This window comes from Colias croceus, chromosome 11 (genome assembly GCF_905220415.1).
Source record: "Colias croceus chromosome 11, ilColCroc2.1".
Taxonomy (NCBI): Eukaryota; Metazoa; Arthropoda; class Insecta; order Lepidoptera; family Pieridae; genus Colias; species Colias croceus.
The window spans coordinates 9,391,642-9,408,820 of record NC_059547.1 but is presented as its reverse complement, the minus strand read 5'-3'; the positions used below and the strand labels follow the sequence as shown (position 1 = coordinate 9,408,820).

General features: G+C 35.6%; 1 protein-coding gene across 2 annotated transcripts; it reads right to left on the bottom strand.

Annotated features, from left to right (window-relative positions):
- Nucleotides 1-139: 139 nt before the first annotated feature.
- On the bottom strand, nt 140-8,417 carry LOC123695796. Of its 2 annotated transcripts, none has more exons than XM_045641723.1 (3): nt 8,323-8,417; nt 516-752; nt 140-306 (listed from the first exon to the last, which is right to left on the bottom strand). In XM_045641723.1, exons 2-3 carry the CDS (start codon nt 730-732, stop codon nt 152-154), a joined length of 372 nt encoding a protein of 123 aa, XP_045497679.1. In that variant the 5' UTR covers nt 733-752; nt 8,323-8,417; the 3' UTR covers nt 140-151. The 2 variants fall into 2 exon arrangements, with proteins under 2 accessions (XP_045497679.1, XP_045497678.1); XM_045641722.1 differs by lacking the exon at nt 8,323-8,417 and adding an exon at nt 1,027-1,123.
- Nucleotides 8,418-17,179: the final 8,762 nt, after the last annotated feature.

Sequence of the window (17,179 nt, the reverse complement as noted above, 5' to 3'; positions counted from 1 at the left end):
TTACGTCTTTATTTTGAATACCTGTGAATACAGGATTCTCATTCACGACTGCAGCTCTCGTTACAAGCTTTTATAAAATGCAACAAAGTAAGTTGAGAAGGAAATTGGAAAAAGGTAAGAAAACAGTTTGAGCTTTGAATTTTTATTCCACTTAATACAAGCGTCCTCTCTTCTTTTTGTATACCACAGGATCGAGATGCCAAGTCTGGTTGCCTCCACACGAAATTAGGGTATAGCAGCCTCCATACACGATGGGAGGGTCTGTGTCTGGCACACAAACGTTGTCTTGGCAGAATGTGGCTGTACCTGAAAACAAAAGATCATTGAACATGTCCAAAGTAAACCAATTATACAAGTAGGTAGGTACTTCATTTACGACGGATGGAGTACATATACAATACTTAAATTGTAATGTCATTTTTTTTAAATACGAATATACAAGATATATTCCCTACTTAGATCAATAAATCTACTAGTTACGCAATTTTATAGCAGCTATTACTATTATATCTTACCAACGTATCCAGTAGGTCTTGCCTGCCGTTTATTCTTCACATAATCCACCACAGCCTTGGACAAAGCGTAGAAGTGTTTGCTGGCTTTATACCTCATCTTGGCTAGCGCTGCATCGCAGTCGCTCTTATCAGCTCTGCAGTGGTAGACCAGATTGTGTGTATTGGCCTTAATCATTTCTTCTCGAAGTAATTGGTACTTGGTGTCAGTGTGCAGCATTTGGGCGAAGCGGACGTTTACTATGGCAAAAAATTAATGGTGTATAATAGGTTTTCTAAATAAGTTTTCTGTGCCAAATACGCACGTATATGTTTTTTACTCTACAATTTCTTATAGACCGATGGCGCGCAGTATCAGCGTTATTTGGGAAGAGGGAAATTTGCACCTTAATATTCTAGTGTGAATTACTAGAATATGCTTAACTGTATTAGGTTCTGTATCAAATGTATCACAAATTATTTATCCAGGAATTTTATTAATAAATTTGAATTAACGGTAATAAATCATACTTACAGCCCGCACCTACCAAATAACCAAGTGAAAATTTTACATTTCCACACAATTGTATAAAAATAACAGCCAATGTGACTGCTTTCATGTTTCATGCAACTACGTATAAGAAATAAAATATAACTAAGTATTAAGTTTTTTCACAATAACATCGACCAATTATTTTATACTAATTGCTTTGTAAAATTTTGATAGTCTTAATAAATGGGGTTCCTCATAAACTTTTTTTTATTGAAGTTATACTTCTTTTGGGCTTTGGCGCCACGGAGAAAAATGATGACACCTAAATTTAACAGCATGAAGTTAGTTCTAGGTGGTATGTAACTATGTTCAAGTTGTACCTATATTCTAGTATTTTTTTCCATGCGCCAAAGAAGTATAACTTCTAACGCGTGTACTTAAGTACACACACTCTTTTTTTTTCATAGAAGAGACTCACTTTGAAAATTAAAATTAAGAGGTAAAAATTTACATTATAATTCACTCAATTAATTTTAATCACTTCATGAAAACAGAAGCTCATTGGAATTAAAGACACCAATTGTGAAGGTGCCCAGGTGTTCTGGATTATTCTGAGAACGGTAAGTTATGGCAAGCGGGAGATACCTAAGATAATTAACAATAGAACGTGAGTCGTTGATTGGATACATGTCGAAAATCGTTAATTGTCCCTGAGAATAGATAGACCGAAATAATGCATTTCACGCTTATTCAGCAGCCTTATGGAAATGTGCCACAGATGTATTACGAATGGACATGTTTTTGTGTGTTTGGATTGAAAGCTTGTGGCGATGCAGCCTATTTTTTCCATAACACAACACTAGGGCATAGTTAATCTAAATTCATATAGAGGACCTATCCATACTAATATTATAAAATGCGAAAGTAACTCTGTCTGTCTGTTACTCAATCACGCCCTAACTACTGAACCAATTTGCATGAAATTTGGTATAGAGATATTTTGACACCCGAGAAAAGACATAGGCGACTTTTTACCCCTGGAAATAGGTTTAGGTTTTATACCGGAAATCCCACGGGAACGGGACAATGCGGGTTTTTCTTTTACTGCGCGGGGAAGCTGCGGGTGGAAAGTTAGTATAAAATATTTGAAGATTAAAATGTAGATAGGTATATCAAAAAGGGACGAGAGATTCGAGTGCGTAACGCTCAATCTACTAATCAAAATAAAGGAAAGCATGAATTTAAATCTAATCTAAGCAGGAAAGTGAATCCACATAAATAAATAAACGAAGATTTCAGCATTGCACTCTCATTAATCCCCCCGTATCACAATTCAAATATTAAAAGAAACTCTTCATGTGTTTACCTCTTATACGATCCAGTCTAGATAATAGCTAGGTCTTTGTAAGAGAATTCACAGTAGGGAGTAAGGATAGTGTGGCGCGCGTGCTATCGGCCCTTTCGATCGCTACAATACCCCCCTACCATAACAACCCTGTACCAAGACACATTGTCGATCGAACAACGTTGCAAACGCTATATTGCTTGCATAATAATTTACGTAACAAGTGATAACTGCGTTAAAAACAACCGACTTCAAACTTGCACTTGCAACATTTACAAATACAGACAAAAATGCCCATAAAATAAAAACTACTGGGCCTATCCGAATAAAATGTTTATGGGACCAATTCGACACCATCCCGCATTGAACAAAAAAAGAATCACGTAAATCGGTTCAGAAACCTCGGAGTATTAATCGGTGTACATACATAAAAAAAAAAACATACCGGCCGAATTGATAACCTCCTCCTTTTTTTGAAGTCGGTTAAAAACAAAAAGGGCGTATGGTAATTATCAGTATTAATTTTATGTATTCCGTAAAAAAATAATTAAAATTATGTAAACGTATGTATCGGAATTCAGAATTACATCGAATGTGCATACAGGAGTCAGCCGTAATTTTATTACAGTAAAAACTACTTGGGTCGACGGCCATAGACTTCCTTGAATGGAGATTAGCAAGGAGATTAGTAATGAGATAATGTTTTGTATCGCCTTTTCACATACTACAGACTAAACTATTGTGCAATTTATTGCATTGTTTTTATGCATGTTAATTGACCGCAAAATATGGTTAACTTGTGAGCGTGAGTAGTGAGCGATCATTTTTGTAGAACAATGATAGTAATAAAAGACGCAATGTGTGTATCAATTTGTTTTAAGAAACATTATTTTAAAATAATACAAATTAATTCTTTTACAATTTTCTGCAATTTGTAGGTACTATTTTTTGTTGATAGAAGTAATTCGAACAATTTTTTTTTCATATTCCGGAAATAAACTTTAATTAAGCTGTTATTACAATAACACTGGGCGTGCGTGTTTATAGTTTTAATTATAGCTTTGTTATTAACACTGAAATTTTAATATAATACTGATTATTACTAATTATAATACTGAAAAGGGGAATGTAAGTTTTTAGCCCACTATACTTTGAAGCATTTATCTAAATTCTTAACATATAAAAAACGACATTGATTATAAAATACGACAAAGATTTTAGCATTTTACCATATATCCTGCTGTATCGATTTTTTTATTTACAAGAATCAACTCTTCATGTGTCTCATTATATAATGCTTGTACTTATATTTAGCAAGAAATCTAGCAAGCAATGGTTACCGTCCTCGCAGAAGTAATCATCGCGCAAATAATGCGTAAAACGCCACGTATGTACTAATTGCAACACAAAATAATACATCAAGGGCTTATCGCTGCTATTGTTACGAATAACTGAGATATTATGAATCTGTTACTTATAGGATTAAGTGATAATGTCATAGAGTAAAGGATAGTTAGCCATAAATTTTGAATTAGTGTCTTCGCGCACGGGTGTTGAAATTATTGGAATAAGCGGTGATAATGCATTGGCATTGTATGGTTTCAGGAATCTAATACAAAGCGCATTAGATTCCGTGTGCCAACCGGAAAAATCACTTCTATATTCCAGTATAAGTTTAACATAAAACTCACTAAACCTCGATCAACTTCCAATTTCCCTGTCTATTCACTTCACATTTTAAAAAGAAATGAAAAGTTCAAAAAGGAAAAGAAAGTTTCTACAGCGGTTGCACTTCCTCCCCTTTAAAGTGCACCACACTAACATTCGTGGTTTGCACTCAAATCTCGACTCTGTCCACCACCACCTGGAGACAGAAAAGCCGCATTTACTTTTTCTTACCGAAACCCAGATTAAACCACCTTCTGACACGGCATACCTTGATTATCCAGGGTATGTCCTGGAACATAATTTTCATCCAAAAGCCGGTGTCTGTGCTTATTTATCCGACAAGATCTGCTATAAACGTCTTCGTCATGTCGACAATCCTGATTTCTCCGTTCTTTGGCTTCTTACCGACATCGGTGTTGATAAGATAATATATGCTATTGTTTATCGCTCCCATACTTCAGACCAGGGCATCACTAAATTCTTCCAATATCTCAGCGTAGCCGCTGACTCTGTTCAAAAGAAATTTCCATCTGCTCAGCTTGTTCTTTTAGGGGATTTTAATGCCTGTCATCAAGACTGGCTGTTTCCCTATAAGAAAACTGACCATGCTGGCAGAGACGCCTACAATCTTGCTTTATCCCTTAATCTCACTCAACTCGTCAAAGAGGCAACTCGGATTCCTGACGTTGAGGGTCATACGGCTAATTGTTTGGATCTCTTGCTAACCACAGATCCTGGTAGGTATTCGACCAGTGTTTCATCACCCTTAGGTACCTCAGACCACTGCCTTGTTAAAGCTGTTTCTGTATATTCCCCATCGGAACCTAGCACTGTGCAAACTAGGCGTATTTGGCGTTACTCTCAAGCCGATTGGGATGAGATGCGCCATTTTTTCTCATCTTACCCTTGGCGGAGAGTATGTTTTTCTTCAAATGACCCGTCGATCTGTGCTAGTGCTATTGAAGATGTTGTCCGGCAGGCTATGGAATACTTCATTCCATTTACAGACGTATCCACCGGAGGTAAAGAACAGCCATGGTATAATACTGAATGTAGACGAGCTGAACAACGGAAACACGAAGCATATCGAATCTGGGCCGATGCTAGAGCACGTAAAGATCCTGACATCACAAGCAAAAAGAGAGAATTCAACAAAGCTGCTAAATCCTTCAAAAAAACGCTTAAAAGATCTCGCGTTGATCGGATCAGGCAAATTGGGGACAAGCTTATTTCCTACCCTTCTGGGTCTAAAGCTTTTTGGTCCCTTGCAAAAGCAGTTGAAGCTAATTTCTGTAAGGCGTCTCTACCACCATTACAAAAACCTGACGGTGCACTTGCTCATACTGCAAAGGAAAAAGCGGATCTCTTTGCGAATATCTTCGCTAATAATTCCCGTCTGGACCCTAGTAATAAGCTACCACCTTCTCTACCTCACTGCGGTCAAAATATGCCTGAATTTCGCATCACTCAGAGAGAAGTCCTTAAAGCTCTCCAAAGTCTGGACGTGAATAAAGCAAGTGGACCTGACGGTATCCCTGCTGTGGTACTAAAAAGTTGTGCTCCTGAACTTTCACCGATATTAACACGGCTGTATCGTCTCTCATATGACACTGGTAAAGTTCCCAAGACCTGGAAAATAGCCAATGTCCAGCCAATACCCAAAAAAGGAAGCCGCAGCGACCCAGGTAACTACCGGCCTATCTCAATCACCTCCATTATCTGTAAAGTTATGGAGCGTATCTTAAACAACCGGCTTCTGAGGTATCTAGAAGGTAACGATCTCCTCAGCGATCATCAATACGGATTTCGACGTAAAAGGTCTACTGGGGACCTTCTGGTTCACCTCACTCATATTTTCGGCTCTGCTATCGAGAAGCTCGGGGAGGCAGTAGCCGTATCCCTCGACATTTCAAAGGCATTTGACAGAGTCTGGCATAGTGGTCTTATCAACAAACTTCCAGCATTTGGGATCTGTCCTAGCCTGTGCAACTGGATCTCTGATTTCTTGTGTGAACGTTCACTTCGAGTGGTGATCGATGGTTGTGCGTCCGATCTACTACCCATTAACGCCGGAGTTCCTCAAGGATCAGTACTGTCTGCTACCTTATTTCTGCTCCATATAGATGATCTGTTAGGTCCAAATATTTACAGTTATGCCGATGACAGCACAGTTATTGACAGTTACGCATCCGAGGCGCAGACGGACAATGTTTTGGCGGCCCAAAGAAAGGCTTTAGTTGAGCGACTGAACACTACTTTAAAATCGGTTTCGGAATGGGGCGATGCCAACTTAGTCAGGTTTAACTCCTCGAAAACGCAGGCTTGCCTTTTTACAGCTAAACGTACCGACTTCAGTTTAACACCTACTTTCCAGGATGTGTCCTTAGAATTGTCCAATGAACTGGAGCTTTTAGGCCTAACGCTCTCCTCCAACCTCAACTTCAAGACCTTCATTGAGTCCAAGGTGCAGGTTGCCGCTAAGAAGCTTGGAATACTCTCCAAAGTGGCAGAATTCTTCACACCGGAACAGCTCCTAAACCTTTATAAAGCTCAAGTACGGTCGGGTGTGGAGTACTGTTCCCACCTTTGGGCTGGTGCAGCAAAATACCAACTTAGCGCCTTGGACTCAATTGAAAAACGTGCGATTAGGCTAATCGGGAATGAAACCCTTACCACCTCGAAACTGTCTAGCTTAGAACATCGTCGAAAAGTGGCTAGTTTGGCAGTGTTCTACAGGATCTACCACGGTGAATGTGCTGAAGAACTGCACAACCTGATACCCGCTTCTCCCTTTTATCACCGGGCGACTCGACGCCGTGCTGGTCTCCACCCCTATGTCATCGACATTCCACCCATACGCACTAAGCGTTACGCCTCATCCTTTCTCGTGCGTACCAGCAAGGAATGGAACAACCTTCCGGCGTCCGTGTTTCCCGATAATTATAATCTGGACTTGTTCAAAAAAAAAGTGAATAGGCACTTATTAGGTCAGCATGCTCCATCCTAGACCTCGCTTATCGCTTTCCATCAGGCGAAGCGATGGTCAAATGCCTGCCTAATCCCAAATAAAAAAAAAAAAAAAAAAAAAAAAACACATTTTTCTTCCCATACAAATTTGGGCCTAAAAATAGCGAAAGCGATATTTTTATATACGAGTTCATTTCAAGGATGATAAAATAATAGAAAATTGATACTGTAAACAGTTAAATTAGCAACTGCTAAGTTACATTATTAGAGAGTAAATTATTATGAAATTATTATTAAAACAGAAAACTAATACACATCTATGTCCAAGTCTGAAAATAAAGCACTGTCGCTATATTTCAAGTATTATTATGCCAGCCACACATTATTTAATAATTTCATTATTAAATTGAAAACAATCCATATGAAAATTGCAAACATACCTAAATTCTTAGTATTTGTACAATTATTCAACAATCACGTAATTCAGGCATTTCAAAAGTTCCAATTCATAAAGCACATCTAAATCCTAACCTTACATGCCAACCTATCCATCATGCCACTGACAGCCGCCCACAAGTACCACTGAATAACGGCTTACATTATGCAGTAAATAGATCTTCATTACATGTGCTTATATAAGTTATTTAGAAGCCGCACGCGACGATATCCTAGCTGATAGCATAGCGAGCGAATTCGTGAGATGTTAGAGAGTTAAATATGCCTATAATCTATACTAATATTGCAGGGGAATGTTTGATTGTGATTGTTTTAGATAATACTTAAGAGTTAAGACTATAGATTTTATAGGCACTTGCAGTACATCCAAGTTAAATGAATTTCACAAGATTTTTACCGCGTATTCAGTTGTAAATAGGTAGGTATTTAAGATTTTGTTTTGTGCCCCAGTATGACATAATTTCGCGGCATAGGTACGCTATACAGGGTGTCCCACTGCTGGTATTCTAAGCTCAAAGGAGCTTATAGTTTTGCATGCGCTGAGTACGTAAAAAATACTTAAAAAATTCCAGACGAAGTTTTTTTTTCAAATAGATGATCTTAAAACTCTATGTATAACAAGCAACCCGCCCAACTTTGCTACCAGTACGTGACCCATCGTTTAAGATTATGTTTTTATATACAAAATGCTCACATTAGCGAAGCGGTATATGCCAGCTGCGCGAAGTTAGAGAAGAAAACATGGATTTTCAGAAAATTTTCAAAACAAATTTTTTGATGTAGTACTTTTTACGTGATCAGTGTATGCAAAACAACAAGTCCCTTCGCGCTTAGTATACCAATAGTGGGACACCGTGTATAATTACAACCAATCATTTAAACACTATCCATCTAGTATTTACCACTATAATTTTCAAAGATGCAGCAGAATAAATCCGATTGAGATAACTGGTTGCACTAATTTATTGCCTTACATTTCCTCGTGCATAATTTATAAAATGGTTCTTAACTTTGAATTTCGTGCTGCACTAATAGGACGAGACGGTTATCTGTCCTATTGTTACAAGTTTTAGTCGATAGAGGGCATCTTATAAGTGCATTGTTTTAACCAATCGTAGTGGAGATGGTAAGCTTTACCGGATTTTGTCGATCACGCACGAGCGAGCCAATTATATACCTATTTAGCTTTGTGCTTAGTTACTATAGAGATTTTAATAGCCTTGCCTAGACCTTGGTATTTTTTTATAGGAAAGCTGCGTGTAATTATAATTAAGTTTGCTTAAAGATGGTTGTAAATTTGTAATTTATGATTCCTTTATAGACTACTAGATTTCCACCCGCGGCTTCGCCCGCGTTTGCAAAGGAAAACCCGCATAGTTCCCGTTCCCGTGGGATTTACGGGATAAAAACTATCATATGTGTTAATCCTAGTTACCCTCTATGTGTGTGCTAAATTTCATTGTAATCGGTTCAGTAGTTTTTACGTGAAAGAGTATCTAACAAACATCCATACATCCATACAAACTTTCGCATTTATAATATTAGTAGGATAGGATGTTGATTCTCAATGTTAACATTGCATACAGCTATATTTTCACACAGAAAAGTATAAGTATAATATGGTAGAGTGGGCCAAATCTGGTAAGATTTATTCTATTGATATAAGAATAGATTATGTCTTTATCAGAGCAGTGGATTTTCAGAAAAGTTAAATAGCAATGCTATGCGAATCTATACGATAACTTCCATAAAATATACACTTAAAACGTCCAGTCGTTGACCGGGTAGATTTATTAGAACTATGGAGAAAAAATAAATAAACACAGCCATAAACAAGAAACGATGTTGTCCTACTTCAAACACCATTCCTGTCCTATAAATAAACATAAAACTTACTATGTTGCTAGTAATATAATTATTGTACAAGCAATTATCATTTTTCATAAAGATAACACGAAAAATTATTTTCTTATTAATGCCAATTACGAATAAAACCGCATTAACTATTTTTGCAAGTCCGTTAATACCATTATAGAATTTAACGATGACAACACCATTGTTAGGCGGTGCTTTGTGTCCGTTTATGGATATAAATAGAGATAATAGTCTGGGATTATATTAATTAGTATTTGCTTGTTGGTTTGTGTGCGAATACCGCGTGAATACCTCTGTAATTAATCCGTTGTAAAACTAGCCGTTCCTCCTCGCCTTAACGATAAGTGTTAACAAAATATTCTCTCTTAGAAGTTACAATAGTAATGTATATGAATAGGCAATACAAAATACGATAACTATTACAACAGTAGTATAAATAAGAATAAATGAGGATCTAAAACATGTCTCGGGAGTTATTCATTTAAATTTACTCCAGAATCATTTTAACGAGTATCCATTGCATACTTTATTTCGATTTCCATATTGTGATACAAACTATCTAGCAATATTGTCACGAGCTCGTTTAATATTCAAATATTATTGTTTTCTACAAACGATGCCACACCCAATGTTACAATTTATCATTCGACTGAAATTTGCTTTATATTTGCGACACATCTTTGACTACCTATAACATTCTCTGCTAGTTCATTATATCGATTCGATCTTTCGTTTGCATAATACGATGGGATTTATTTAAGTGCGATGTAGCATGTTTGTCTGAGTATCTAATGTAAATAATTCAAAAATATATTTTAATACGAAGTGGCAAAATTGTATGAAGATGTGGCATTGCTACCTCTTTATACTGTGGCAATTAAGCAAGTGGTCTTTTTTTTTGTAGGTTTTGAGTTAATAACTCAGCCCCCGGAATCACAGACACAATAGAAAATCTATTGTCAGATCGGGCTGCTCGGGGCTCAATGGGTTAAGCTAGAAAAAAAAGACATTGCCGCTAAAAAAAGGGAATATGTTATTATATCCTTCTCAAAAAGTTTTAAGTATAATGTATAACGGGTGCAAATTCCACGATCGATAGCATCTGAATCTCTTAATTCCTTAAAGATGGCGAATCATATCGTATTGACCTTCTCTTTGGTGAGACAACATCGCTACATTTAAATTTCCTCAGGGCGGAATGTAAACAGTTGATATCTGATTAAAAGCTCGTGCCTTTATCAAGATTGAAGCCGTACTATTGGAATGGGAAACGCATTTCTATACAAATGATAGACTATAGTCTATAGTCTATAGACTATAGTCTATCTTATATATATCTTTAAAAAAAATTAAAAAAAAATCTACGTTTACTTCCATCAACTTCCATCATCATTATGCAGATAAAAAATGTCTTTATATAATAATACAGATAGCATTATGTATAATTACTATAATTAAAGATAACCTGATGGATTTTAATCCTACAGTTAATGTAGTATCTAATTTACTGTGGCAAATGTTTATTAATGGTAATTAATTTATCGGTGTAATTAAATTAGGTATGGCGCGTGATCTGTAGGCGAAGTTCAAAACAGTACCTAATTATGTATGAAGTTGAAATATAGGAAATAATTTTTCATTCAGCACTGCAATATGGGTTGAACACATGCTCATATGAAAACCGCAAATAACGTAATCTGATCTAATTAGCTGTCTGTATAATTTATTTAAAAACACCCTTTTTCTGCTCTTTGACTCTCCGACATTCCGTAGATAAATTATTATTTAATATTAAATTACTTGTTTTTAATATTAGGTATATTATAATTATGTATATTCACTTGCTGACCCGACTATTGTCAAAACCGTGAAGTTCATATGGCCGTTTTGTTTTCGCATTTTCTTCATTTTTGGCGCAAATTTCTTGAGTTTCTTATAAGATCCTTCCCCTGACAATAATAAGCACATGAAAATAAGAATTATCGGAATCGGTTGAGCCGTTACCAAGGGGAATAGGGATTCATTTTTTATATGTAGAGATTATCTTGTTTTTTCTTAACACGTTCGCGGACAGTGCAATCTTACAGGTTGAAGCTAATGAGACACTACTTTTTTTCATACATTGCCCAGGGGCGTAGTGTAACAACACATGGTTAAAAAACCATATGATATGACAGAACGGATATAGGCGTAAACGTCGTAAGCACTCAGCATCAGATTCATAGTCACCCAAATGGGTCTTGACTCGATTCAGGGGTAGACGCTGCATCAAACAGGTCTTGAAGACGTTTTTGTTCTTTTTCGAACAAGTCTCGAGACGCCATCTGCAAAAATATTCGTTACAAATTTCGTTAAACAAAATCGTGTTCACAACATAAATATGTTGTTTAGAAAAGCAACTAGACTTGAATTAGTATATCCAGTATGAGTAAAACAATTAAATTACGTTGGAAACAAAATACTCACTTTCTAAATAACAATTGCGCGCGAAAACATGCAGCGACACGCAGGATCACCGCAGCGGCGCAGTACTCGACTAACCGTATGCAAACATGGCGCCCACGGGCGTAGTGTTCGCGGGAGAGGGGTATAAAAATATGAATGTGTGCGTGGAAGTACCTTCCTTTGACGAATTTTTGTAAATAATACAGTGACAGTACAAAAGTCGTAATTATACCTGTCAAGACAGTACAACATGCCGTTCTTTATGATAGTATGAAAAATCGCACGGCGTGTGGCGTACTGATTTTATGCAAGTAAAAACTGATACGTCGACAGACGTACTGTCGTAACACTTTTAGCTGTATAGACGCCTGTGTTCGTTACTGTCCGCGAACGTGTTAAGGAATTTTGGATGATCCCTTGTCAATGTAAGGCATTACGCACGCCACTGTTTTATAATCTGTTTTGAACATTTGCATAAAAATGGTTGTTTTTCATGACTAATGCCCATAGTAGAGGTAAAGATTCTCACTTATCTGTGGCACGCCGTATTCCCATACAATCCTCGTAAACAATACGAATGCTGGACCACTTTCATCGATCCGCAACAGGTAGATATTGAATTATTCCTGCTCCTTACCGTTCATTATCTAGCGGTACTTTATTTATAATTAAGTATCGGTTTCCTGCTTCGATTGTAAGCTGGATGGGCTTTGTTTTAGCTTTGGGTTTTTGAAGAAATTATAAAGCATTCTGAATTTGAAATTATTTAACGTTGAAACAAATTTGAAATAAGTAGTATTTTTTTCAATCATGGAAAATTAGGGAATAACTTCAATTATGCTCCTAAGTTCTTGATAGTCGAATTATTTGTATTCTATATGAGGAAGTCTGTCGTTGTAGCATAGTGTTTGTAGTTACAATTTCTATTACAGCCTCAAGGAGAGCCTAAATGTCGCATGAAAGTAACACGGACATAAATGGAAAGGTGCGGACAAACAGCGCGTGACTAGTAGGTGTCACAATTACAGAACTATCTAGTCATTCTGACAGAAGAGTTTTGTCTATGTCTAGAGCGCGGTCAACTCTAGGCCATTGCGTAGTCAATTGTGTGTCTATGGTTCGCAGACAACACACGGCCGATTCTTTACGACCTGACACAGCCTAAACATGTACCTACACACAGTGCATCGATAATTTAGTTGTCGACTCTGAACAGAGCTCTAAATACACTAAAACATCGTCTAACAGCTATAAAACGAGATTTGTGCGGCTGCGTGCACTACTATAAAGTAAGTGTAAATGTTAGGGGCTCGGAGCAGCGATAATATTGTCGAACAATATCTATCAAGCGAGATATCGTATTCGAATCTATGTGTTGTTACGAGATAGGCGTGCGAGGTGTAAGAGCTGCATCCCACAAGCATGAGCATAAAACCGCGCTGGCGAAATCAATATATATCTTTTAGTGGGTTTGAGGTGTGTGTGAGGAGGCGAGTGGATACAGACGAGTTGATGTCAAAATCGTCATCTTCATCCCAAGTGCAATAATTTGTACATAACTACACTACCAATCGTTGTTATCTTTTTTTCCTGCCTAAACAAACAAATCTTAGTATGATTTTCTTCTGAAAAAAACATTCAATTTGTTTAAAATAGATACAATCTTTTTGTATTAGTAGCACTTGAAGTGCCTTTGTGATGTTAACAAACCAGATACCTGAAAAGCCAAAACTACGAAGAAAATTTATGGTTATTTTTCTATTTTGTAATATTTCCACCTTTTGATTCTAGTCTAGCTGTGTCGCGCGGTTTCACCCTCGAAGCTCCGCTCCTGTTGGTCTTAGCGTGATAATATTATATAGCCTATATTACTCGTGGATAATGTAGCTTTCGAATGGTGAAAGAATTTTTAAAATCGGTCCAGTAGTTTATGAGCCTATTCATTACAATCAAACAAACAAACAAAGTTTTCCTCTTTATGTAATTTTTATTCAGCTCTTCAACTAATTACTATGTAAAATCGAAGTCTTCGTCTCGTGAATATTATTTACCTACAAATAAAACACTTCATATGTTTGTGTGACTTGACACTGTTCAATGCAATGTCATTCTAATATCTATATGTACTATCATAGGAAATAGTTATTGAGTAAAAGTTTATTTTTGAGTAGGTTTTATCCCGGCAATCCCACGGGAACGGGAACTATGCGGGATTTTCTTTGACTGCGCGGGCGAAGTCGCGTGTGGAAAGCTAGTTAATTTATATAAATCAACGATATAAATATAGGTATGTTTATTTTTCACTGAAAAAAGTTCTAATGACTATTTCTGAAATTCTCAAAAAATACATGTGACGAATTAAAGTAACTTTTAGTTTACAATTATTTAGTCAATAAATTTTCTACATCCACGATACAGTATACACTGATAAAAAAGCTATTAAATTCAGATTAACAATACAATAAGAAAAAGAACTAACGATATCCTATTCCCTTGCTCCGATAAAACGAATACCTTTCTTAAATTGGTTATTATGCGTCGATCTAGATGATAATGCTGAAATGGTTGTCGGACACTCGGCAATAAAGGTTAAATTGGCTCGTTAGCATGTGGTCATTACAATGGAAATGTGTGGTGTAGGCAGATATTGTGCGAGGGATAATAGTCTGTAAGATACGTGTTGAGCTAACGAAGTGCGGATGGGATGGTAATGGGGCCACTTCACGCCAGATGACATCTGAGTATAGTTGTGTTTGGGATTGAACAAGGGATTGAAAAATAGTAGACGTATTATTTGTTTTCAGTTTATTTATTTTCGAAACACCTTGTAAAACGAGGCCTTATTTTGAACTGTCATAATTTTTCGCGCCAAGTTTCACTTGAAAATTTGACAGGTAAAAATTTGGAAATGTAAAAAGTTGTGTAAGCGTTTAAGAAAAAGTTTGAAAAATAGAAAACATATTGAAAATAATGATTTAATCACAATATACGTATCCGTGCCATTTTATTTATAGGAATAATTATTGTCAGTAGAAATACAAAAAAGTGTACTCGTTCATTACGCAGACGTGCGAGCATACAAATTGCCACTTTACATGATCTCGCTACGCTCTTCTGTGTGTTCATTTAAATTACCCACACGCCATTTAATTGTTTCAACTTGATTTTATCAAGTACAGCTACCAGCTCGAAATAGCTGTTGGTAAATGGAAACACTTTTTTAACAATAAATTCAATCAGGAAAGTCAATGCTGTTTGGAATTTTTAATCGACAAAGGAATTTGTAACGGTTTTTATTTTCAAAGAGATTCTATTATATAAATCTTTGTAATATGTTATCTTTTAATAACATGTGTGAAGTTAAATAATTATGTGTATGAAGAATAAAAAAACCTTAATTGTTATTTCGTACAATCTTAAAATAAGCTATTTTCTTCCATTTGTTATATATTCAAAATTTCTTCATAGAAATTTGATGCAAAATAAAATATCTCTAGGTTCTATTGATGCATTGCATGTTGCACTCCCATTTATGACATGTTTTGAATTCGTATTTTGGTATGAACTACTACAGTGAAAGTTAAATGCAATTATATATAATTTCTTAATCGGATAATTCCGGGCCTTTCTTTGTAACAATAATTTATTTAATGAAAGTATTAAGTTATTCAGTGACATTTTAGTTATAAATGCGTTCTATAATAACCTCAATAACATAATGATAACATACAATTTTAGCAAACAACAATTTAACAATGTTGACATTTTGTTTTCATAAAATGAACCCATGAAATGGAATGATACCATAGACTATATTTCGATATAATACATTGAGAATGTACAAAATGTCGGCCATAAATACATAATAATGGGAGAAAGTACACATTATAGACATCTTTATATTCCATACTGAAAATATATTTTATTCGACGTTATAAATGGTTTAATGTTCCTTGTTACATATGATGACTGATGAAGGAAAGCTGTTTTTGTACAGTTTGCAAAAAAGTAATTTTGGCACAAGCAACATAAGTTCTGCGAATAAATTAATTTTTAAATTAATAGGTACTAGTGGTAGTAGTATGCACTGGTGGTTGTTGAGAAGTCGATATTTAACTGTAACAGTATGTATCAAATATGCAGGTCTTCAACAATGAAGCGGTATGCTATAACCATTTTCACGTCCACTCTTCCCAAACTCTGGGGAATTCGAATAATACCACAGATTACTCAATAGTTATAGACAATACTGGCATAATTATTTTAGGCACTGACTATTATACTTCTTCTTTTAATGAATGCCTCCACCCAATAAGTAGGGACTCTGCAAATGGGAGAGACAGGACTCAAATTTCAGCCAGTTAGACTTGTATGGTTTTGACATTTTACATTTGATGGAACCAACAGTGGAAAAATTATGTACACATTTGCAATGGCAAGAACAATATTGTACTACAATTTAGATTTAGATTTACAATTGATACTATGTACGAGTCCTTACAATATCTAAGTAGCATACAGAATTTATGATATAAAGATTTATAAGCCGGCAGTTAATCAAGCGGGCTATGAATTAAAATCAGGTGATGTTGGCGGGTACATTTCTTATTCGTTTAGCCCTCCGGCCGGGATAGGGTTGCCATATTTAATATTAGAATAAATTCTAATATCATAGATAATATAATACTATACTACCAATATTTTATAGCTGAAAAGTTTGTTGCACGCGCTAATCTCAGGAACGATGTGTTCGATTTGAAAGATTATTTCAGTGTTAGATAACCCATTTATTGATGAAGGATTTAATATACCTACCATCACGCTAAGACAAATAGGATCGGAGCCACAGAACTATATCGGAGCAATCCGGGTAAAAATGCGGGGTACAGCTAGTACCTAACATATTAGTTCTATTGAAATAATAATATCATATTAGAATTATTACAATAATATCATATTATTATATGTGATAATTCTATATTAATAAATAATATGATATTATTAATAATATCATATTATTTATTAATAACAAAATTGTACATTTTCTTTAAGCATAAATAATATTATAAGTAAGATTCATATTTTAATCGTAAAAATTCGCCAAGCAACCAAGAAGTAGTTTTTATTAATCAGCAATAGATTTCTGGTAACCCTATCTACACAGAGGAGCGATTATAATATATTGGGGTGTGATGAAATGTTACTCACGATCTTGTACTATTTATAATATTTCATTGTATTGATGCAATTGGCGTTAATGGAGCGGGAGCTGTTGTAAATAGATACAAAAGAAAATTAAGAATTGTTTCAGAGGAATACCGACAGAGATGCGTAGTTACAAAAATATCTAAAAAATTGGAATTATGTATTAATTTAAAAATCAGAAAGAATAGTGAGTTTGAAAATAAATCTAGATTTTTGATAAAGCCTAATAAATAA